We start from the raw sequence: 24,367 nt of genomic DNA on the forward strand, positions 1-24,367 counted from the left end.
GAAAGAATATTTTAAATCCTTAACTTCAATTTTTGAAGAACAAGAGCGGTCTGAGGAGGAGGATGTTCCTTTTGGCCTGGAGTATGGCACCCCAAATGTCCCAGAATGCCTGATTTCTGAGGAAAGCAGAATGCGAAATCTGGTGGAAACCTTGCATAATGCAAGTGGAATTGACACTTAACCAGAACCAGGGTAACATGCCAGTCCCTCATACAGGCAGCTAATGACAAAGGTGGTCGAATATTTAGGATGGGCTAGACCACCAACTCAGTTCATCCACAATGATCTGACCGATATATTGGATCATAGTCCCACCTATGATCCGATTTTACCCGTCTGTCATTCAAAATACCACCCCAGTAGTGACCCCGGCTATCCGTCCAAACACCCTAATCCTGAGAGTCTGGTGGTCCAGGCAGCCACAGCTTCAAATAAGGTGGCGTACAGTTCCATCCCTTCGGATAGGGACGGCAAGCGTGTGGATGGTTGGGCGCGCAAGGTATTTTTAGCTGAGTATGGCGTTAAAATCGGTCGACTCCACTTGTGTCAACATTTCCGTACACTCTGTGGGAGTGAATTGCAATCTCGGCGGAGAACATACCAGAAGGGGAAGAAAGGCAAGGATTCCTAGCCATTGTTAGAGATGGAAAGGAGGCCATGCAGGAATCCCTTCAGTCTGGATTGGACACTGCAGATAGTGTGAGCAGGTCCATGGCCATTAGCACGGTAATGCGCGCAGATTTGTGTGCTTGTGAAAGTCTGGTTTCTCACCAGACGTGCAAAACCGTCTTTTGAACATGCCCTTTGACGGATCTCACCTTTTTGGCAACAAGGCTGACAAGAGCCTTGAGAGGTTGCAGACCTCAAAAGCGACTGCCAAATCTTTAGGAGCTGCTATTAGGCAACCTCAGCCTTTTCGTGCATCAGAATAATCTTAGAGGGGACGATCCTATCGTTACTACTCCTCATATGGAAAGGCGAGAGGAATGGCCAGTCAAAGAGGCCAGAAAAAAGCCACTCGTGGTGGACCAGGAAAACGTGCAAAGCCAGCCCCAGCTGCATCCTCTTTACTATCAGCGGCCGCAGCAAACGCCACAAAACCACTTTGAAGACTTGCATCACAACACACCTGTGAGAGGCAGGCTGTCGCAGCATCTGCAAGAATGGTGAGCCATTACTTCAGATGTTTGGGCTCGAGAAATAATAGACCAAGGTTACTGGCTTCCTTTTCTAACGCAACCTCAAAGCAATCCACCAGGGAGACACTCTGAAGTTTCCAGACCCGCTCCTACAGCAGGAAGTCTTAAGCCTGCTGGAGAAAGGTGCTATAGAACTTGTAGCAGAGGGGAACAAGGGATGGTACTCCCCATATTTTTTTATTCACAAAAAGGACGGAGGACTGAGACCCATCTTGGATTTAAGAGGCTTGAACAAGCTCCTCGGGAAGGACAAGTTCAAGATGGTCACTCTTTATCAGATCCTTCAGGCCCTCCAACTTCAAGATTGGGTGGTCATTTGACCTCCAGGATGCTTATTTTAATGTGCCAATCCATCTCAAGCACAGAAAATACCTGAGGTTCGTAGTTGGCGACTCGCACTATCAGTTTTGAGTCCTGCCATTCGGGTTGACCTCCGCCCGAGGGTCTTCAACAAGTTAATGGTAGTGGTGGCAGTGCACCTCCGGAGAGGGGGGATTCACATCTACCCCTAACTGGACGATTGGTTGATCAGGGCACGTTCTTCCAAACAAGCCCTGGATCATCTGAAAGTCACCTGCCACTTCCTCCACAGACTGGACTTCTCCCTCAATTTCAAGAAGTCACAAATGACACCTTCCCAACAGCTCCAGTACATAGGGGCTGCATTAGACACATCCTTGGGAAAGAGCTTGTCTCCCAAGTCGAGGGCACAAGACATTCTTCAGATGGTTTCCAAATTCCAAAATGCCCAAAATCTCCAGGCCTACGACGCCTTAAGGTTGCTTGGCCTCATGGCGCCCTGCATTTTCCTAGTGCCAGAAGCATGCCTGAGGATGAGATCACTTCAATGGGCTCTAAAGACTCCATGGTCCCAGTTCTCAGGTCAAATGCCGGATCTCCTTCAGATTTCGAACAAGGTTCGGCAGGATCTTCTATGGTGGACTTGCACAGAGAATATCCTAAAAGGAGAACATTTTTGGCAATCATGGCCGTGGATTACAGTAGTGACGGACGCCTCACTCATGGGATGGGGAGCTCATGCCGAGGATCTGACAATTGGCGGTTGTTGGTCTCCATCGGAGTCCAAACTACACATCAATCTTTTAGAGCTGAGAGCAATCAGACTAGCGCTGATGGCTGTTCTGCCTTCTGTCAGAGGAAAACATTTCCTGATAATGACGGACAACACAGTGGCCATGCATTACCTAAACAAAAGAGGAGGTATAGGGTCACTACCTCTGTGCAGAGAGGCAATGCGGCTCTGGTATTGGGCAATTCAGGAAGGAATAAACTTAACAGTAGTTCATCTAGCCGGGGAGGAGAATATGACCGTGGACGCTCTGAGCAGGCAGAGTACGGTGTCCCATGAGTGGGAACTGGCTCAGGAAGTCCTTCAGGAGATCTTCACCCTTTGGGGAACCCCTCAGGTAGACTTGTTTGCGACTGGAATCAACCGGAAGTGCGAAGAGTATTGCTCAAGGGAATTTCCCCCGAGAGGAGCCCTATGGGATGTGTTTGTGGTGGAGTGGAACTTCCCACTGCTATACGTGTTCCCTCCGATTCCCGTCATTCCTCAAGTCATCAGGAGATTGAGACGGTTTGGAAAACGCATGATCCTAATTGCCCCGGATTAGACCAGGAGAACGTGGTACCTGGACCTTCTATACATGTCCATCTGCCCTCCGTTACGTCTTCCTCAGAGAGAGGCCTTCTCTCACAAATGGGGGAGGGGGCGCAGGTTCTCCATCCAGAGGTCAGAACTCTCAACCTTCATGCTTGGTATCTGAAAGGCTGAGATACAAGGATTGGGATATTCCAGGTGATGTCATGGAGGTGTTGCTTTCGGCAAGAAGGCCAGCAACAAAATCTCTGTACCGTTGCAGTAGGAAAGGTTTTGCAACTGGTGCAGGGAAAATAATGTTGATCCTTTTCTGTGTTCTATCCCGGAAGTGTTGTCCTTCCTCTTGTCCCTGGCACATAGAGGTCTCAATGTTGGGACCATTAAAGGTTATCTTGCAGCGATTGCTATTTTCAAGTGCTCTTCGGAAGAATGTTCCTACTTTAAAATTCCTTTTGATAATACAATCCTTAAAGCGGCTCGCCAATGTGTTCCCCCCACCCCCCCCCCCCCTCCTCCTCCTTCCAAGTCCTAGTTTGGGACATTAATCTGGTTCTAAAATGTTTAATGTATGCCCCTTTTGAGCCCTTGCACACTTGTCCATTAAGATTACTAACGTTGAAAACCGCTTTCCTGGTTGCTTTAACATCTGCACGAAGAGTGAGCGAATTGTAGGCACTGTGTTTTGGACCATCCTATACTGTGTTCCACAGGACACAATGGCATTGAGGATGAAACCCTAATTTTTACCTAAAGTTGTGTCTGATTTCCATTTAAATCAGAAAATTATTCTTTCCGAGTTCTATCCTCCACCTCATCCCTGTAAGGAGGAGGAAATATTGCACAGGCTGGACCTGAGAAGAGCTCTAAGCTTTTACATTTCTAGGCTTTCCAAGCTTAGAGTGGATAATCGACTTTTAATTCGCTACACCGGAAGGAAATTGAGTCAATCAGTGTCAAAACAAACCATATCACGTTGATTTGTACTTTACATTTCAGAATGCTACAGATTGGCTGACAAAGATCCACCAGAAGGCTTAAGCACCCATTCTACCAGAGGCATAGCGTCTTCGACAGCCCTTCAAAGAGGTGTTCCCGTAAAATCTATTTGTGAAGCAGCAACTTGGTCATCGCTGCACACTTTCAAAATGCTATAGTCTGGATGCTTCCCAGTCTAAGGAGCTTGCTTTTGGTAAAGCAGTGCTAAATATTACTTTATTAATAATAATAAAAATCTACTCCCTCCTCCAGAGAGCATTCTACACTGCTTTGGAAGTCTAGCTAAAATGAGGAATAAGTTGGGGGACACAATCCATTCGAAGAACAAGTTACTTACCAACTGGTAACGTTCTTTCGACTGGATGTTCCTCCAACGTATTCCTCATCGCCCTCTAATCCTACCTCTCTGTAGATTTTCCGGGCTATTGCCACTTCAACTCTCGCAACGCTGACACCTGGCTACCTGCACTATCTATACAACAGAGCAAGAGGGGAAAAACAGAACTGAGGCCAACGGGTGCCGCGCGTGCTACTTATATAACCTATGACATCACCCTCGACAGAGGCCTTAGACTCTACGACATCCACGCACCGTGCCCTCTGCCGAGAAAACATTTCCGAAGCAGCTAAAGCTGGATGGAATAAATCCATCTAAGATGAGGAATACGTTGGAGGAACATCCAGTCGAAAGAATGTTACCAGTTGGTAAGTAACTTGTTCTTCTTGCGCCAACTACTGTTCCCAAGAATAGTAAAGTGAAAGTGACTTTACTTACCTTTTCTCTTTGTAGGTCCAGCACACACCTTCTTATGCGGAGTGCTGGGGGGTGTTGGGGAGAATTTTCAAAAATGTGCCAATTCCTCCCACCTTACAGCCCTCCAGCTCTTTTGCTAAACTTTGGGACTTTGAACTTTTCAAATCAATGTGTTTTCTGTGTTTGTTTCTTTTGGTTATGGAGTCTAACCAACTCCATAGGCATCATCTTTTAATTTGTCACACAGCATCCTTAGTGCAGTGGCACAGGGAAACCTTTCAAGCTTTCCCATGGTTTAAATACCTTCTTTGGCATAAACTGTTTCCCAGAGTAAGTAAAGTGAAATTGACTTTGTGTTTTAAATTCCTAGACCCAGCACACCCTATTTTACAATAGACTGCTGGGGGGTTTATTTAGTATCCCCCGTTTCTAGAAACTCATGTAGCAGTCAAATGCTACCCTTTCCTCTCAGAATGTCTGTTGGCAGTGGTTTTACAACGAACTACCATGATTTGTCCAGACCACGAGCGCTGGTAGTATTAAATCGCGGGAGCCATGTTTTTCAAGATAGCATCTGAGCCCCCTCTGTATAAGCAGGTCCCGGTGTTCGATTTTTGTTTTTGTGGAAAGGTCTGTCTAGAGTTTTGCTCGGCATGCCAAACCAGGTTTGGTCTCTTTGTGAATCAGGAGTGAATACGCCTCTGGCGCCCGAGTGTCTGGGCTGGGCAGGAAGTGAAGGAGGTACCCGAAACTCCCTGGACCATTATCGAGTGCATCGTCGTCCAAAAATCGAATCAGTCTGAAACTTTGCAGTAATCCATGTGGACCTCCAGAGGCAGGCATTCTTCACCAAGTCCCCTCACCAGAGTTCAGGACCGAGTACAGGTTCTTCGAAAAGTTCCTTAATGATTCATTAAATTACTGCAGATGGGGATGGCGGGGGGGGCACCATCCTCAGGGGGTGGTCATCAAAGACATGCTCCCTCCGGCACCACCCCAGGCTCCGACTAAGGTCAAACCCCCGGCCCAAGTTCAGCCCTTGGTCGCCGCGCTCACCGCAGTCAAGGTGGCTCCACCTCTGGCGCAGCCTCAGTAGCAGCCCCTGGCACTGCCAGTTAATGTTGGGTAGAATTCTCATAAATGTGCTAATTCCTTTCATCTTGGAGAGCCCCAGCAACTTTGCTGGATTTTGAGGACTTGATTTGAGGACTTGATTTTTTACATGGGGAAAGAGAGACCCTTTTTTTCCCCCCCACTCATGTATTTTAATGTGATTTTATAGACCGTTTCTTTTTGGTTATGGAGTCTAACCAACTGCATAGACATCTTCTTTTACAATTGTGTCAAAAAGCACCTTCAGTGCAGTGCCACAGGGAAGTCTTCCAGATTTCCCAAGGTTTAACTACCTTCTCCGGGATCAACTACAGTTTCCCAGAACAGTAAAGTGACATTGACTTTACTTGGCATTGTACTTGCTAGACCCAGCACACCCTATTTTACAATAGTACTGGAGGGGTTACTTGGTATCCCCTGTGTCTTAATGCTCATGTAACATTTTCTGTTACCCTTTCCTCAATTGACTGGCTGGTGGCAGTGCTTTTGTTTTGAACTACCTTGGTTTGCATTTACCGCAACGGTTTACGGCTCCGGTAAAGTAACCGTGGGAGCCATCTTTTTCAAAATGGCATACAGCCATCTTTGTTAAAATGGTGCCCGGTCTTATTTTTTCACCAGGTCTTTGTAGAAGGGTCCTTCTCGAGAGAAACCAGGTTTGGTCTCTTTGTTCATTTCGCCTTTGGCCGGGTTTCTGAGAGAAACCCGCCTCTGGCGCCTGAGTGTCTGGGGAACGCAGGAAGTGAGGGAGGTGCCCAAAACTCCCTGTGCTTAGTCTCCTAGGAGACCCAAATGCACCTGGTGGTAATTGGTTGGCTGACTGGCAAGGACAGCCACCCTGCTGGGTCAATGACAGCTGGGCTGGAATGAATTGGAGAGAACTGAATAAAAGGCGAGTCTCTTGGCTTGGAAGGTAGTCGACAACTGGACGAAGGAACCGAAGAAGAGCTTTAAGAGGACGCCTGCTGCAACTCTTGGACCGTTGGTGTGCCCGGTGAAGCCCTGCTGCAGGAACTTGCCAAGTTAGCATTGACTGAGAAGCCCCTGCAAGGATGACTTCTCCCTTTTTGAGTTGGTGGGGCCAATCGACTCCAAAGTAAGCCACCTGGACACCCATCATGGAGCTGGTTGAATTTCCTCAGAGTTGTTGCAGGAACCGTATAGCCAGGGAGAGGGACACCAGATTGTGTGCATTACTTTTAAGCTGGCCTAAAGCTTGTGGAAGATCCTCCGGACTCCCACAAAGCAGGACTGACCAAGCCTGAGCCTTCAGCAGAGTGCGTGACCCCAGAAGTAAGGACAGTCCACCTTGACAGCCAGGAACCGCTCTTATTGCTATTTGCTGCACCGCAACACGATACAGCCACTGAAAGTAAAATTTGCCGGTTGCCAGTTTTGACAGTGCCAGTGCAGTGCAGGAGTCCCCCGACGTCCTCCCTCTTGTCCCCACGACTGAGGCCCAAGAACAGTGAGATCGGCAGAGCTGCACAGGAGATAAGTCATCAGCTGTATCTTTTCTTCTTTACCAAGGTACTGTAAAACAACTCTAAGAGAACTTACCTCTTACTGTGGAAGTCCTTGTAACTTCTGCAACTCACAAATCTAATCAGCTTGTGGCCGTACATTTGATTCTTCTTTTTATCAATGACTCCTAAGAACTTGTGCGAAGACTTTTCCATTTACTTACCTGAAGTGCTGCATCCTATGCAAAGATTTTTGCCCATTGACTTTGGCTTAGTTTATTTGAATTGAATGATTCTTCGAAGTGCTATCTGAAAGTATTTGCCCTTCTTATGAATATTTGTAATTTCTTGTGTTCTAATAACCTTTGTCTTTTACCAACTTTTTATTCTGCATGCCAACAGTAAGATATTAATGTCCCCAGCTACCTCGTTACTTAAGTCACCTGTGGGTGTAGGTTGTGTCTGAGGGCCATTCCAAAAGGGTCTTGTCTGATTCAGAAACTGAGTGTACAGTATTGAAGTGTATTTGTGTGTTACTAGGATATTGCTCCCTTCTAAAGAAGGCTTATAACTGATAAATACATGAATTGTTTATGCAAGAAACCTTGAGTGTAAGAGTTAATTTGAATACCTGTGACTGTGAAACTTTGTAACTCCACTACAGCTCACATTTCCCATCTTGACATAAGCCTGGCTGCTCAACACGCTACCAAAACTGTGTAATACAAGATTATACCAAAGGTTTGGTTGCCAATAGCTGTAGTCATAGTTTGTAGTGTTCCCAGAGGGTACTGCATTCAAACTTTGCCTAACAAAGTAGGCAATCATAATATTGTCAACGCATCAAAGGGGACTGGCACCGGTGGGCAGAGTCAGGGGAGCGCATGCTCCCAGGGCCACGCCCCAGCGCGCATATAAATTTAAAGGGAAAGACCATTTTTTCTGGAGGAAAAGATTGTTGGAAGGGATTGGTTCCTCCTACATATTCCACATCTGACAGGTAATCACCACAGCTGTGCTGCTTCGGAAAAAGAATTATGCGTCGATACGCTGTCCTCGAGGGCCTCCCTTGAGCCGATGTCACCGAATGTTATAAGTAGGACGCACGACACCGTAGCCTCAGTTCCTTTTTTTCCGCTAACGTGTTTGCTTCGGAGATCTCGGCGCACCTCGGTTCTTCTGATTCTATCGGTTCTTCGAACTTGGTTTGTGAAATTATCATTTCTTCCTCTACCCTGCGGTCGGGATTCAAGAAGTGTTGGGACTGCGGTTCCAATATGGGCTTTCGACCGATGATTCCAGGGGCGACTCTGCATCGTCGGCATAATCCAGGGGGTCTCTCCAGGGGGTCTCCGTCCCAGAGGAGTTCCCGCCATTCCTCTGCCTCTTCGAGGCACTTGCGGAAGTGCCGTCAACGGTCGCCTTCCCCGTCCTCGCCCGAGGACTCCGCAAGACAGCGGGTAGTTTGTCCTATCAAGCATTCCTCTCCTGTGAAATGGGGCGCATTTTGTAAGGAAATGATGGCGATAATCGAGTCGCAGGGCTCCGTTCTGTCTGTGCCTTCGAGAGAAGCCGGCAAGGAACGCGCTAGGGCCACCGTACGCACGCCTTCAGGCTCTGGCGGTCGGAGCGATCACCGGGAACCTTCGAGGTCCCGATCGGACAAGGTGGATCGCTCTAGCCATGCCTGCTCCAGGTCCCGGTCCTCGAGACGAGGTCTTCTACGAAGATGTCAGCGCCATGTCCGTCGAGGGACTCTCTCGAGGCTTTGCCTCTGAGGAAGTCATTGGCGCAGAGGCTGTCGAAGGACACGCTCGGGGCACCACCCTCGAGGCCTGTGTCGAAGCCATCAGCGCCACGCTCGACACTTATTTTGTCGACGCCTTTTATGGAGGCTTTACCGGAGGTACCCCGTGCATCGGTGGAAACTCCGAGGAAGGCCCTGAAGAAGTCAGTAAGGCCTGTATTTGTGCCTTTTTCGGTGCCCTCATCCAGGGATTTATTCCAGCCTCTGAAATACATCTCTGAGGTGGATGAAGATACTGAGGAAGGTTTGGTTCCTGATGACCTGCTATCTGGTCATAGCCAGTTGGAAGACCTGCGTCAGTCTTTGCACGACGCCAGTGGTCTTGATACCTCCCCGGAGGTTGAGTTTGGCAGGCCTGAGCCTGGTACGCATGCTGAATCTTCATACAGGCGACTCATGTCGAGGGTGACTGAGTACTTGGGGTGGTCTGTGCCACCAGTGGATTTTCTGCAGATGACCTGACAGATATCCTTGATCAAGGTCCACCCACTGACCTGGTACTGCCATTTCATATGGCTTTACAGAGAAGGGTGGCGGCGGCGGCTTGCACTGCTCCAGAGAGTCTCCCAGCAGTGAGCAAGTCGTTGCCGAAAAAATACCGTCCGGCCAGTAGCGACCCCTGCTACTTGACTACGCACCCCATTCCGGAGAGTTTGGTGGTGCAGACGGCTACCTATGGCACCAGCAAAACAGGCTTCGTACCCTTCCATCCCTCCTGATAGGGACGACAAACGTTTTGATGTCTTGGCGAAGAAAGTGTTTTCTTCAGGGGGTATGGCTTTACAGACCGCCAACTGTGTGTGTGCCTTAGCACCTTTCACTCACACTCTGGAATTGTGTGTCTTTGGCGGCTGAACATATTCCCGAAGGGGAGGAACGGGATGGTTTTCTTGCCCTCGTTTAGGATGGCAAGGATGCCATGTGAGAATCCGTTCAGTCGGGTCTGGACATAGCAGACTGTGTCAGCCGGTCCATGGCGGTGAGCACCGTGATGCGCAGATTTGCATGGTTACGGAAGTCGGGATTTGCTCCTGACGTACAAGCCTGGCTTCTCAACATGCCCTTTGATGGTGAACATCTTTTTGGCAGCAAGGCTGACGAGAGCCTTGAGAGGTTGCAGACCTCCAAAGCTGCAGCGAAGTCGTTGAGCGCTGCAGTTCGGCAACCTCCGCTTTTTCGTCCTAGGGGACAGCAATGATGGGGAGGTTCCTTTCGATACTACTCTTCTTTTGGTAGATCGAGGGGAGCTGCAAATCAAAGGGACCACCGTAGGAGTACCAGAGGTGGAAAACAATGTACTTGAGGTGCCAAGGCTGCTCGGGCAGTTGCCTCTTTGCCCTCAGGCACTGCCGCAGCCGCTTCAGATCAGTCATGAGGCCATGTCCCATGGTTCGCCGGTTGGGAGAAGGCTGGCGCAGCATCTTGTCGAATGGCGTTCCATTACTTCAGATGTGTGGGTCCTGGAGATCATAGCCCACGGCTACTGTCTTCCTTTCTTTTCCGGCAGAGGCCTCGCGACAATTCACCAGGAAATCTCTTGAAGAGTCCAGATCCGCTCCTTGCGCAGGAAATCCAAACCCTGCTGGAGAAAGGTGACATAGAACTGGTGCCTGTAGCGGAGAGGAACAAGGGATGGTATTCCCCCATATTTTTTGATCCCGAAAAAAGACTGGGGATTGAGACCCATCATGGACTTGTGTGGTTTGAACAAGCTCCTCAGTTCAAGATGGTTACTCTCTCAAGTCCTCCAGGCCCTTCAATTTCAGGACTGGTTGGTGTCTCTCGACCTCAAGGACACTTGCTTTCAGGTGCCGATTCATCCCAACCACAAGAAGTACCTGAGGTTCGAGGTTGGCGACTCGCATTTTCAGTTTCGGGTCCTGCCGTTCGGATTGACCTCCGCCCTGAGTGTATTCACCAAGCTCGTGGTGATGGTGGCAGCGTATCTTAGGTGAGGAGGGATTCACGTCTACCCCTACCTGGACAACTGGCTGATCCGAGCACGCTCTCCCGAGCAAGTCCTGGATCATCGGTCAGTCACCTGCCACCTTCTTCACAAGCTGGGCTTCTTCCTCAACTTAAATAAGTCCCACTTGACACCTATCCAGCGGCTCCAGTACATTGAAGCAGTGCTCGATAAATCTCTGGGGCAGTGTTACCCTCCCCAGGTGAAGGCTCATCACATTCTGCAGATGGTGGACAAGTTTCAACGTGCCCAGAGTCTCCCGACATTCGAGTTCTTGAGGTTGCTCGGCCTCATGGCATCCTGCATTCTGGTGCTAGAAGCCAGGTTGCGGATGAGATCTCAGTAATGGGCTCTCAAGCTGCAGTGGTCGCAGTCCTCTGGCAGGATGTCGGAACCTGTTCAGGTGCCGCCCTCGGTCGCCCAAGAGGCCGTCGAAGGCAATCTGATGAAGGGGGCTACATTTTGGCTACCCTGGCCAGAGGTGACGATTGTGACGGACTCATCCCTCACGGGATGGGGAGCTCATGTCAACGAGTTGAGTCAGTGGTCGTTGGTCTCTGTCGGAGTCCAAACTCCATATCAATCTGTTGGAGCTGATGGCCGTCAGGCTAGCCCTGAAGGCTTTTCTGCCGTCTTTGCGAGGGGGAAAAATGTTCTGATTCTGACAGATAATACAGTGGCCATGCACTACCTCAACAAAAAGGGGGGGGGGGAGACTCTCTCCCTCTGTGCAGAGAGGTGATGCAGCTCTGGTTCTGGGCCAGAAATTACAATCTCGGCAGTTCATCTGGCCGGAGACGAAAACGTGGCGGTGGCCACTCGGAGCAGGCAGAGCACGGTCTCTCACGAGTGCGAGCTGGCTCAGGAGATTCTCCTGGAGATCTTCGCCCTTTGGGGGACCCCACAAGTGGATCTCTTCACCACCAGTGTCAACCGGAAGTGCGAAAGATTCTGCTCGCAGGAATTTCCTCCAAGAGGCGCCTTAGGGGATGTGTTCGTAGTGGAGTGGTCCTTCCCTCTGCTGTACGCGTTTCCTCCAGTCCCCATCATTCCGCAACTGCTGCGGAGGTTACAGAGGTTCGGTCCCCGAATGATCCTCATTGCTCCGGCATGGGCCAGGAGAACGTCGTACCCGGACCTTCTCGACATGTCCATCGGCCCTTCACTCCGTCTTCCCTACCAAGGCGATCTGCTCTCACGGGAGGGGGAGGGGTCCGGTTCTCCATCCAGAGGTCAAGTCCCTCAACCTTCATGCTTGGCTTCTGAAAGGTTGAGGTTTAAGGATTGGGACCTCCCTGAAGACTTAATGGAGGTGTTTCTTTCGGCCAGAAGGCCCGAAACAAAGTCCCTGTACCGTTGCCGTTGGAGAAAGTTCTGGGACTGGTGCAGGGTTAAGAATGTGGATCCTTTTTCATGTGCCATTCCTGTGGTTGTCTTTTTTGCTTTCATTAGGCGACAAGGGCCTGCAAGTGGGTACCATTAAAGGTTACTTGGCGGCGCTATCCATATTTAAGTGCTCGTCTGAGGATTGTTCTTATTTTAAGATTCCTTTTTGATTTCTCAGTTTCTGTAACGCTTACCTGACTCCCACGGAGGCGCTGGTCTAGTCTGGGTTGCTGTGGCCTCTTCAAGCGTGATGCGCAGAACTCGGAACACCGACTGAACAGGACCCTCAAATCTTGCTTGTCTGGCCCGTAGGAATATCCTTCTGCAGATGAGAAAGGGGATTAACAGTCTGCAGAATAGTGTGCTTGCTTCCCCCTTCCCCCCCCTTCGTTCTTTAACTTCCTCCGAAATCCCCGGTTGAAGCTCACCTTATGGTTTGAAAGGATGATCTCTCCATCCTGCTTCTGGTGCAGGGGCGCGTGTTAGTCCAGTTACTTCACTGGTTTTCAGAATGGCGCTGGCAAAATCCACTTGACTTTTCCGAGCGGAACGCCGTAAGTATGAAGATTACAAAAGTTCAAGTGTTGAGCCTCCTTTTCTGTTGCCTTCCTAACCTGTGATCTGTCATTTATTTCAGGTGCAGAATGAAGGCGATGCGTTGAGGGATTGAATTGCCGATGGTAAACTCAGGTGAGTTAGCGATGGAGGCGATCCCTCTTAATGTCTTTATATTCCTCCAGTAATGTCTTTTGTCCTTTCCCCATAGGGGCCAGGGTGCGGTACCTGCCAACGAAGCGGCGCCGACCCGAAATGAGGAATGGTCCACTAACAGGAGACTGGTAAGTGTTATGGCGGAAAATGAGGCTTTCTCATATGTTCCTTCTGCTCACCTTTTGTCTCTTCTTCTCTCCCCTAGGCGCAGAGATGTGGCGACCGGTGCAGACAGTCGCGGTGGAGCCAGAAGAACTCCCGAGGACAGGTAAGTGAAGCGCGGCGCTGCAGCGAGCAACGCAGTGCTTTTAAATGAAAGTCTTTTCTCAGGAGCAGGAACGCTGGCGTGAAGGTTCCGGATGCAGGTAAGAAGTTTGATAAAATTCTTGGTTTTCACCTTTCTCTTCTCTTCTTGCCTTACAGGTGTTCCAGGAGCTAGGCGGGCGTGGCTGGAGACCAGATGCAGGAGCAGACACGGTGAGCGTTCAGCTACTTGGATGCAGAACAACGCGAAGCGTGAGCTACTGTCTGGGCGTGGCTTAAATAGCCTCCAAAGTAGTTCCAGATAGGTATCCTTCCCTGGCCACGCCCGAGTGGCAAAATAGTCCCTTTCAGGTCTCAGGGAGGCCTGAATCTTGCAGCATGGTCTGCATCAGGTAAGTGCACAAAACCCCTTAAAGAAATGAGCCTGGCGCCTAAGAGCCCCTATAAAGGGGCGGTGGGCTTTTACCCGGGGGCATGATGCCTGCTCCCGTGGGTGCTGGGCCTGGCCTGGTGCTCCGGGGGTAGGCATCATGACAGCTTCTCAAAGGGCTCACTAATGTGTTCCCACCATCACATTTCCAGGTGCCCGGTTGGGATTTGAACTTGGTTCTAAAATTCCTCATGGGAGCTCCGTTTGAGCCTTTACATTCTTGCCCCTTGAGACTGTTAACCATTAAAACTGTATTTTTAGTTGCGGTTACTTCCGCTCGCAGAGGGAGTGAGTTGGAGGCACTATCCGCTAGGCCGCCCTTCACGGTGTTCCATAAGGACAGGGATGTCCTTAGGGTTTGTCCTTCTTTACTTCCGAAGGTTGTGTCGGAATTTCATTTAAGCCAGGTCATTCTTCCTGACGTTCTACCCTCCTCCACATCCTGGTAAGGAAGAGGAGAGGCCCCATAGGCTTGATCCTAGGAGAGCGCTGAGCTTTTATATTTCACGCATGTCCCGGGTCAGAGTGGACGATCAACTTTTCATTGGTTACGCTGGAAAGCATTTGGGACAAGCTGTGACGAAACAGACTGTCTCGTTGGATTATTTTAGCTATCTCCTAGTGTTACCGCTTGGCGGGTAAGGACCCTCTGGCTGGCTTGCGGGCCCATTCTACCAGGGGAGTGGCTGCGTCTACTGCCCTGCAGATGGAAGTTCCTATTCGTCACATCTGTGATGCAGCCACCTGGGCTTCAGTACATACTTTTGTACGTCACTACTTCCTCGATTCCATCAGAGGGCAAGATCTGGCCTTTGGCAAGGCAGTTCTCTATTCCGCAATTTGATTGGTCATGCTAAATTTGTATTCTAAATTCTTTCCCACCTCCTTGCTTGGTACTGCTTTGGGAGTCTGTCATAGATATGGAATACGTCGGAGGACCCAATCCCCTCGAAGAACAAGTTACTTTCTAACCTGGTAACGTTCTTTTGATGGGATGGTCCGACGACGTATTCCATATCGCTCCCTCCCTGCCTTCCCTGCTGCAGAATTTCTTTTGCGATTGCAGCTTGCGATCCGCAAAGCCTTGTGTGTCTGACTGGCAGAAAACTGGTGGCACACGTTCTGGGAAAAAACTATAACTGAGGCTATGGGCGTCGTGCGTCCTACTTACCACATCGGGTGACGTCGGAGGAGGTCCTCGGGGACGGCGCATCGACGTCATCGATGCAGGACACAGACGCCAAAGATTTTCCGAAGCAGCACAGCTGTGGACATTACCTGTCATAGATATGGAATATGTCGTCGGACCATCCCATCGAAAGAACGTTACCAGGTAAGAAAGTAACTTGTTCATCTCACGCATGTCCCGGTTCAGAGTGGACGATCAGCTCTTTGTAGGATACGCTGGAAGGCGTTTGGGTCAAGCTGTTACTAAGCAGACCTTGTCCAGATGGATTATCTTGACCATCTCAGAATGCTAATGTCTGGCAGGTAAGGACCCTCCCGGAGGCTTGAGGGCACATTCTACTAGGGGTGTGGCTGACTCCACTACTCTGCAGAGGGGTGTTCCCATCCGTAACATTTGTTAAGCAGCCACATGGGCCTCTGGCCATACTTTTGTCAAACACTACTCCCTAGATACTGTCCATGGGCAAGATTTGGCCTTTGGTAGGGCAGTCCTCTATTCTGCTATTTGATTGGGCATTCTAAATTCTTTTCACACCTCCATACGTTGGTACTGCTTTGGGAGTCTGTCATAGATGTGGAATACGTTGGAGGAATCAATCCCTTTGAAGAACAAGTTACTTTCTTACCTGGTAATGTTCTTTCGATGGGATGTTGCGACGACGTATTCCACATCATTCCCTCCCTACCTGCGCCTCTACAGAATTTCTTATGCAATTGCAGCTTTCATTTGCGCAAGGCTTTCTGTAGTCATTCTGGCAGAAGATTAGTGCCACACGTTCTGGGAAAAAACTACAACTGAGGCTACGGGCGTCGGGCGTCCTACTTATAACATCTGGTGACGTCAGCTCGATAGAGGCCCTCGAGGACAGCGTATCGACGTCATCGACGCAGACGCCGAAAAATGTTTCCAAAGCAGCACAGCCATGGTGATTACCCGTCATAGATGTGAAATACGTCTTAACATCCCATCGAAAGAATGTTACCAGGTATGAAAGTAACTTGTTCTTTCCTGTCGCTAGCGAGGGACGCCCCATACAATATGGGGGAAAGGGGACTATGGATTAGGAGTAGGTTAGTCACTATGGTGAGTAACTTACAATTCGTCCCTCCTAAGATGAACTTGGCTGTTCAGCCACTTTACCGACTTGTGTAGTACAGGCCTCTATTAAGAGTTGGATCCGTAATACCCAGAGATGAGTCTTGTGAAGTCCCACACCAGTTGGACTTTAGAAAAAGTTACTTAACAACTAAGTTGGCCTTCTTAACATCGGTCCACCAGGCCAGAGTATAGAAAATCCGTCCTTACAGATACCAATTGTGAAGAACTTCAAGTCAGGCCATTCCCTTGAAATCATGAACTGTTGAGAAACAACCCCAGAAGAAAGGAGGGTCCTTAGTAAGAGGCAACCCCATAGGATTTGCGCATATTAAAGAGAACGCGTTGGAAAGGGAGGTGATGCCCAAGAAAACATTTAAGCATTTGTAAATAACAGATAGTATCCTTTGCACTTTGGTGTTTATTTAGCATGTGAGGGACAGAATAGGATCACAAGCACATGACATACTTTTGTTTGAACATCTTGACACTGGACAGACCCATTTGTTTTCGGTTGAAGTAGGGAAATTCCTCCTAAAATAGGGATAGTGGGGTATTTTCTTTTAAATAAAGGTTTGTAGCCACAAACGTGTCTCCTCTGTCTCATTCCTGTCTCCTCACAGTACAAATGACTAAGATCAAAAGAGGTCTGAGGCCTGGCCCACGTCCAGGGAACACAGTGCACCAGAGGTGCTGGTGGCACATACAGGAGGAAAGAGCATACTGACAACTTTAGTGAAAGATGAGCTTCTGACCACAAGAGCTAAGAACAAGGTGCTGGTGCACTTTAACCCCAATAGAGACCGTATCTGCCAACTAGTGCTCAATAAATGTCAAAGGGAGAGAGAGAGAGAGAGAGAGAGAGAGAGAGAGAGAGAGAGAGAGGGGGAAGGATTGATTGAGTCCGGTCCTACAGAAAGTCTGATTTGCTTACCATCAGAGTTCCCTACTACATTATTTGTAGTTCTACCTAATCCTGTAGCGTTCATATTCTGTAATAAACCCTTAAACTTTAAGATCTTGGATGCATGTTGTCTGAGTCTTTCACTTGACAGGGCTGCATCAGTTGGACTTGCGATCCACAACTCAAGTACTGCAGTGCTTGCTTCGACTCTCCCCTGCATCCCCTTAGTCATGCTAGCTCCCTGGCAAAGAGCCACACCCATTCTGCCTACCCAGGGGCATTTATGCTAAATGGGTGGAGACAATTGATATGCATCTCTAAATAGTGAAAGCATAATTGTCTTTGTATCACATGACCCTGCTCCTGCCTCCACCAGTAGAACATCTGCAGCACTTGGCTGGGGCAGAATATGGCTTCATCAGACTTGGGCCCAGAGGAAGAAGTGACTGGTTTTTGGGCAATGCTCTCACCCAATCACAACTGGGGACTTTTTACAGTCAATCGGATAGCCACAAGCATAAATAGCAGCAAAACCAAATTCACTTACCACAATTCATCCCAGGGATTGAATTCTACAGAGCGTGTAGAAATTGTTCTAGAAAAGAAGACTTTACAACAGAATGCATCCAACTATCTAACCGCTTCAAACAAAGAGGCTATCCTGAAACAGCAGTACTTCGAGCTTCTCAAAAATATTCACAAATCAACCGAGGAAAGCTACTAATTGCCAAGCCTGTTACAAACATTACAGCACCTAATAATACTAGTAGACCTATTTCGATCATTACTCAATTCCCTCGAGATTCATCAACCCTATACAAATTGGCAGCCAAACATTGGCACATACTACATTTGGACCAAGACCTTGTGCCTTACATCACAGAAAAGCCTAAATTTACTTTTACTAAGGCTACCACTTTGCGTAATCAACTCAGTCCTTCCTTCCTAGATTGGACAGAGAGTAATAACCCACCCACCCACATGGTTGAAACAACCAATCGGCTTCATAAATGTGGAATGGGCAATCAATGCCAATACGCTCATGATAATAGTCCAGCATTCACCGACAATAGTGGGAGAACACTAACAATAAAAGATTTTATCAATTGCAAATCCAAATATGTGGTGTATGCCATCATCTGTGTGTGTCAGAATATATATATATATGCAGTACTATTAGGCAACTAAGGGTGCGTATTAGAGAACACCTTTTGAGTCTCAGGAAACAGGATACCAACCTGCCTTTGGCGCAGCATTGGCAAACCAAACATCAAATGGATAACTTGGCAGACATATGCTTTATTGGTCTGATCAGAGCTAAGTGCGGTAAACGAGGGGGCAATATCCGCCTCAAACTCGGACAACTGGAATCCAAATGTATCTGTCGTTTCCGATGTACTAGTACAGGTCTTAACAGAGACCATGAAATGCACATATATTTTTATAATATTTTGAGCAACATCTATCTAATTCATTATTGGTGAATCACTGTGCACACTTCTGATGTATTATCAATTGTTGTACTATATTGTTCTTGTACTTGTATCTCATTACATTTCCTTTACATATCTGTATTCAGTTATTTGTAATTAACATACTTTGTAATTTTTGTTCCGTTGAATATGACAATGATCACCATAATTATCATAAGTTACAGCTCAAACAAAATTGATCATCTATGTCTATTATCTTATTATAATGTTCTCATGCACATTACTCAATTGTGAGCAGCAGTAGTATAATTTGTCAACATGTGAACCAATTTCTTTATTGACTGTGACATAGTAGCATTTTTCAATATGGATTAGTTATCAATTATTTGGAATGTATCCTGCCTCCTCTCTCGTCACTCATTTGCTACTAGCAGTTCTAACAGTAAATTTTATTATAGCTCCTGAGAGCATCCCATTTGCCCCCAACCACAAACGTATTTACTTTGATCCTATTCCCTGTGATTAGTTACCACTATCATTATATCCTTACACCAATCCACTTTTTTCCTTTGTCTATGCCCTTTTTTCTTGGACTTAAGTGTTAACTGACATCTTTTTTATTCTTCCACTTCCAATCACAAACTCACACTATTGTCCAATACGGGCGCAGGGTACCTACGTGTGACGTCATGCGCACTTATCTGTGCGCTTGGAGTCATGCGCGCAGTTCTCGTCATGCGCGTAGCTTGCGTCGTGCGTATGGCCCGCGATGTAGGCGCGGCTCGGGTCTGACGTGGCAACGCCTACCGCTCATTTTTTCATATCGATTTGCCGCCAGTTTGCATGCACGGACACGACACTGCCAGAACTATTACAGTATTGGGGATTGAGCCCCTTCCACTGACATCTGGGATTCACCCACATATACAGGTATGCCCTTTCATATGCAACTCGTGCTATTTTTCACCATAACACTTGTAGCAGAGAAACCTAACAGGTTTTATCCAATTTCTTGTCATTAGACTTTGCCTGATGACCTCCACTTTACTAAATTAGAACGTTCTACATTGCTATTATTACTATAGGGTAAGCTGATACCCTTTTAGATAATTTACATTAACATTGGATGCTCGACTTTTCAATTAACTATTTCACTATATATTTCTATTTGGATTCCTTACAGATTCTGTTTACCCTATCACTACTGAGATACTCTTATATATCTCTGGCAACATTGGTATGTTATTTTTTTGGCTTTTTTTCTGCAGAAATCTTTTTACACCAATGTAATAACCTTGGATACTAGACTCACCACTTATTTTTCACCTCACTTTGGTGTCTTACTTTCTATTTTTCATAGGACATTTGGCCTGTTTCTGGCAGCACATTAATATATATCCTTTTCAACCATGGGTGACCCATGAGATGCTCTCATTGTCTATTATCATTATGGTTTCCAAGATAATTTTCTAACAATCTTTCAACTTATTTTTCACTTTTATCATAACTATTCTACAATTTTGGATTGATGCCAACACCATCATTTGTTGACAACTTTCTGCGTGCAACTGAAACATGGTATGGTTATTTACATAATACAATTTTTTCAAATAGCATGTGAAAACCATGTAATGATTCAACTGGCTGATTAGTCTATGAGTAAAAATTTCAAGACTTATTAGACACCAGATCTACTGTGGATTTATATGGAACAATTCAGTCCTTTCTTAATACTTTAGATTTGCAAATTGAATATACCTTCTTCCAGCCATACACTTACCACAGATGGTTGCTTTACGTCAGGAAGTGGCCAGACAAGACATGTGACCATGTGTGCTTCGGTGTCCCTCAGTCTGTGGCCTTTTGGGATTGGGCCAGGTGGGCCAGCTGCCAAATTGCGGCTCCCTCCCTCTGGGTGGTTTTAGGCACTTGGTAAATGATGGGGGAATATCCTCCTTCCCCTGGCCCTTACTAGGCTTTCTGTATAAGTACATACAGATGCTCGGTCTCACTGGGACGAGGAAGATGGTTATGCACTTCCTCTCTCAGCCCCCCCGACCACAGCTTCTTTATGGGTCCCAGACCCCTTTCTCAGGTCTGTGATGTCTCTTAATCAGGCCCAGTTTACTAACCTGCCAGGCATCCTCACATGTACAATTCTCCAATTCCCTTAACATACGGGTCCCAGACCCTGGTCTCTTCTGGTTTCTTTGAGGTGTTTTCTCACCCAGTATGTCTGTTTCGTTTCTCTGCTCGGACACACTGGAACAAGGACAATGAGTCTGTACTTCCTCCCAAGCGCAGCCTCCAGGGTTTCCCCACGCCTTTCCGGCCCCCCTCTGTATAGATACTAACTTGGTCCACGAGTGTTCCGGTCCTCAGCAACCCTGGCAAGCTTCTCTGGCTTCCCATTGGCTCTCGCGCTCTGCTCTTAGCGGCTCCGCCACACTGGTTTCTTCCTGCACGTCAGGTCTTGCCTGGACCACTCGGTTGGCTGCCTTCCTGCCACCGGAAGTCAGGTTTCCCAGCCTTCAGGGGAGTTTAGGTTCCCCTCTGCCTTTTCGGATGCAGACTTCCTTCTCCATGCTTCACTGTCTGCAGTGCGTCCTCTCTGCGCAGCTTTGCTTCCCAGCTTCATGCTCCCCTGGGGCAGGACTGACCCTGAGGAAAGTCCTTTGTTGGGTTTTATGTTAAGTCTGCTCTCAAATCTCAAATAGCTAGTATATTGTCTTAGTTCCTAGTGCTCTTCATTGCCCTGCTCTTCTTTGTGTCCGTACTTGTGGAGCCATCTCCTCCCATTCTTTCCTCACTCTTCATCACAGTGTTGTCTATCTGATAGATGGGGCTACTATGCATAAAGTAACTAACAGAAGAAAGAGGGAGGCATAGAGGGTGTGGTGCATGGGCCCTATCCGTATTGTGTGGTAAATGTTGGACAGAATGGTGGTTGACATTCCCTCAATAGTCTTCTCTTCTCCTACAGAAGGGGTCCCCTCCCCTGACAATCTGGTATTGCTTTGATGTGGACTGTGTGGCATGACTCAAGACAGTGATAAAAACGCAAACAGGACACTGGTAAAGGCAATAGCTTAACATTGGTAGACGATTGCAGGTGGGATATATTAATGCCACTTTTAGGTTATTTATGCATATTAAATACAGTTAAAAAATTCAAAACCCAATTTCTTTTTCGACTCTACTGATGGAAAAGTGGCAGACTGCAAAGAACTCCAGCCAGGACGAGAGAGACTGGAAAGTGAAATTATAGATGGAAAGGGATTTAACACGGGCGCATGTGAAGTCTGAGACTCAACACAATCCGTGTGTGAACTGGTTTTTGGAATGATAGGTGTATGAGCTCAGGGTTTTAATGTAGCTTAGCCATTTTACAGTCACTGGGTTAAAATGAAGGTTAACTTCTCTCTAATCAAGAACACTGACCGAAGGAGGGGTCACCCAATTAGGCAGTTAAAATGTGAATGCAGCTCTGTTGTGTTGGTTATACTCTTAGGATTATTGAATACTTTAGTGATAGTACAGTTAACCTTGTCATCGGGCAGGGCAGAGCTTTTAACAAGAGTCAACAAAGTAGCACGGTATTCACTGTGTCCAGCATAACAATTCCCCATTGAATTTTAATGCTCCCAATTTGTTGAAGTCTGTCTGGTTTCTACTCAGTGAGCTATGTTTTGAGTCGAAAACTGGATAAAGAAGTATTCATGTGGATTTCTTTTGAACAAACTGTCTTTTCCTCTCACTTCCAGGCTGTTTCCGGATGGATTTCCTTCCAATCCATGCCTCTACCTGTGGAGAAAGGGTGTGTCCGCACGGAGTTCCCATTGTGTCCTCTGATGAGGAAGACTCTCCTGAGGAAGTTCTGAGCAGCAGCAGCTCCCCTGGACCATCCAACGCTTGGGTGCCATGCCCCCTCTGTGGCCTTCAGTTCCGAGCTTCGGCGATTGAGCTCCATGCCAGTGCATGTGCTGAAGAAATGGACTCGGAGGATGGCCAGTCGCCCTGTCTCTGGGTGGAGTAGCAAACTGGACCGGTTGCCCAACCCCATTTGTGTGTTGCCGAGACTTAATGTGCTTGATCCGATCCAGGCATTTTGACGTTGCTTTTAATGATTGCAGATGGAGTCTCCTTAAAACACTGCAAGAATCTTTGTTTTCTTTTTGTTTTTAACAGACAAGCATCTTTTCTTTACTGAGTTGCCCACAGGCCAGTTATTCCTGTTCAGACTACAAAGCACAATTGAGGATGTTTATCTTGTTCCGTGAACAATTTTGAACATTTCCTTGAATGCTGACAGTCCAATGCTACTATGAGAATGACTTAAAAAGTGTGTCCTGGATTATTTCAAAGATGGATTGACAAGTGTAACACCCAGACGCTGCAACTACAGAGCAAACGAATCTCATTTCAATGCAGCAGGGTGGGTGAAAACTAAACACTGGCCCAAATCAAGACTGGCCAGTTATTGTAAAACTGTTGTTCCTGCAAGAGATTCAAAATGGACCTGATTACTGAGTTTTACAACATTTAGAGATGAACATGATGTGTGATATTGCGGTTTGTCTTCGTTTTCAATTGACAGGAGGTTTAAATGCTGTAATCTGTGTCAATGGGTTTTGAATATTTTTTACCTGGGTAAGGTGATTATTAAGGGCTTCTTAGTATTAGGATCTTTGTGTGAATTGGATATTTTATTTTTGTTGTTGCAGTCTGTTCACCGGGAAGTGCCATTTTCTGAACCCTTATACACATTGGTGCTGGATGCGAGTCCAAACAGCTGGTTTTGTAGTTCCTCTTCTCCTTTTTTTTGTATGAGAAAACATGTTTTCTATGACGATGCATGCCTGACCCATTCATCAAAATCCTGAAAGATCCACCCGCCCGATCGTACGTGGCTTGTTGACTGGATGCATTAGTGCTGTTTGAGACCTTCGATAGGATGGTGGGGAGACCCAGCCTTCAACTTTGGAATTTCATTTTGAAAGCCTTCCTGCCCATCTGTGTCCAGTTTCTGAACTGGGAACTCCTCCAATGGAAGAAAACTTTTTAATGTTTGGCCATTTTAGTATTAATTTTAGGTTTTATACTTTTTAAACCTTTGTAATTATTTCATTAACCTCATTTTACCAGTTCTACCTTTTTAAATATGCATATAGGGGTTCTAATGGCTCATCTGTTTCGTATGAAAGCGCCAGCACCGTCCCTTTTAACTTTGGACATAACACTAGTGTGATGTCATATGGTGCTACCTGATCTCTGTTGTTTGGTCTACCACCTTCAACCCATCCTGTTCTTTGCCATGGCCATGTCGGGTTCTTTTGGCTGATTACTCCTTTTTGGGGCCTAGATCTTGCATACTGTATATGTGGAAAACCATCAAGTATTGAGCCTCAAGTGCTGTGTGCTCTATACAACTTTTATTTCATGTAATCCTGTTTTTTTAATGTATTCAAAATGCATTCCATTGTTAGTGTTGCAGAATTACATGTAACCTTCTTGTCTCAAACAATCTATAATAGTTTTCACCAAACACTAAAGTACTCGTGTAAGTCATTTGATTTATACCTGCCTGAAATCATGTGGTTGATGGTGATTTGTTGCCATTGTTTTTTTAGAAAGTCAGCAATATATATTTTTTACAGCATTGGACATTTCATAATCACATGCAGTTTGAATATTCTCTTTCGTTATGCTGGGAAACCTTGGTGAGGCAGAATTAAAAACCAGAGTTTGGCTTTGAGGGAAATCGCCCATGCCCAAGGAACGGAGGAGTCCAGGAATGTGATAAATTACTGCTTTTATTAATGATTTTCAAAAGCAGGGATAGGCACACTGATTTCTGCAGCTTCCAATGCACTCTTCACTCATTACAGGTTTGGAACAGGGTTTTATTCCATGATTACATCACAAACAAAAGTTACCTTCCTGGAGCTTCGATGGAATGGGATTGGGTCAACAGTATAGACACATTTTACATCTTATAGGGGACAGGTGATCTGATTGGCACGGCCATATCGGGTA

The 24,367-nt window shown here is 47.0% G+C and overlaps 1 protein-coding gene across 2 annotated transcripts in view; it reads left to right on the forward strand.

The window, feature by feature from the left end:
* XNDC1N (XRCC1 N-terminal domain containing 1, N-terminal like) overlaps positions 1–23,883 on the forward strand; it is a 382,167-nt gene extending 358,284 nt beyond the window's left edge. For both annotated transcript variants that reach the window (XM_069640314.1, XM_069640315.1), the window contains exon 10: positions 22,096–23,883. In XM_069640314.1, the coding sequence (XP_069496415.1) occupies positions 22,096–22,367 (272 nt within the window). In that variant the 3' untranslated portion in view covers positions 22,368–23,883. The remainder of the gene's footprint in view (positions 1–22,095) is intronic.
* The last annotated feature ends 484 nt before the right edge of the window (positions 23,884–24,367 follow it).

Source organism: Ambystoma mexicanum, chromosome 7q, assembly GCF_040938575.1.
Source record: "Ambystoma mexicanum isolate Mex_15411 chromosome 7q, UKY_AmexF1_1, whole genome shotgun sequence".
Lineage (NCBI taxonomy): Eukaryota > Metazoa > Chordata > Amphibia > Caudata > Ambystomatidae > Ambystoma > Ambystoma mexicanum.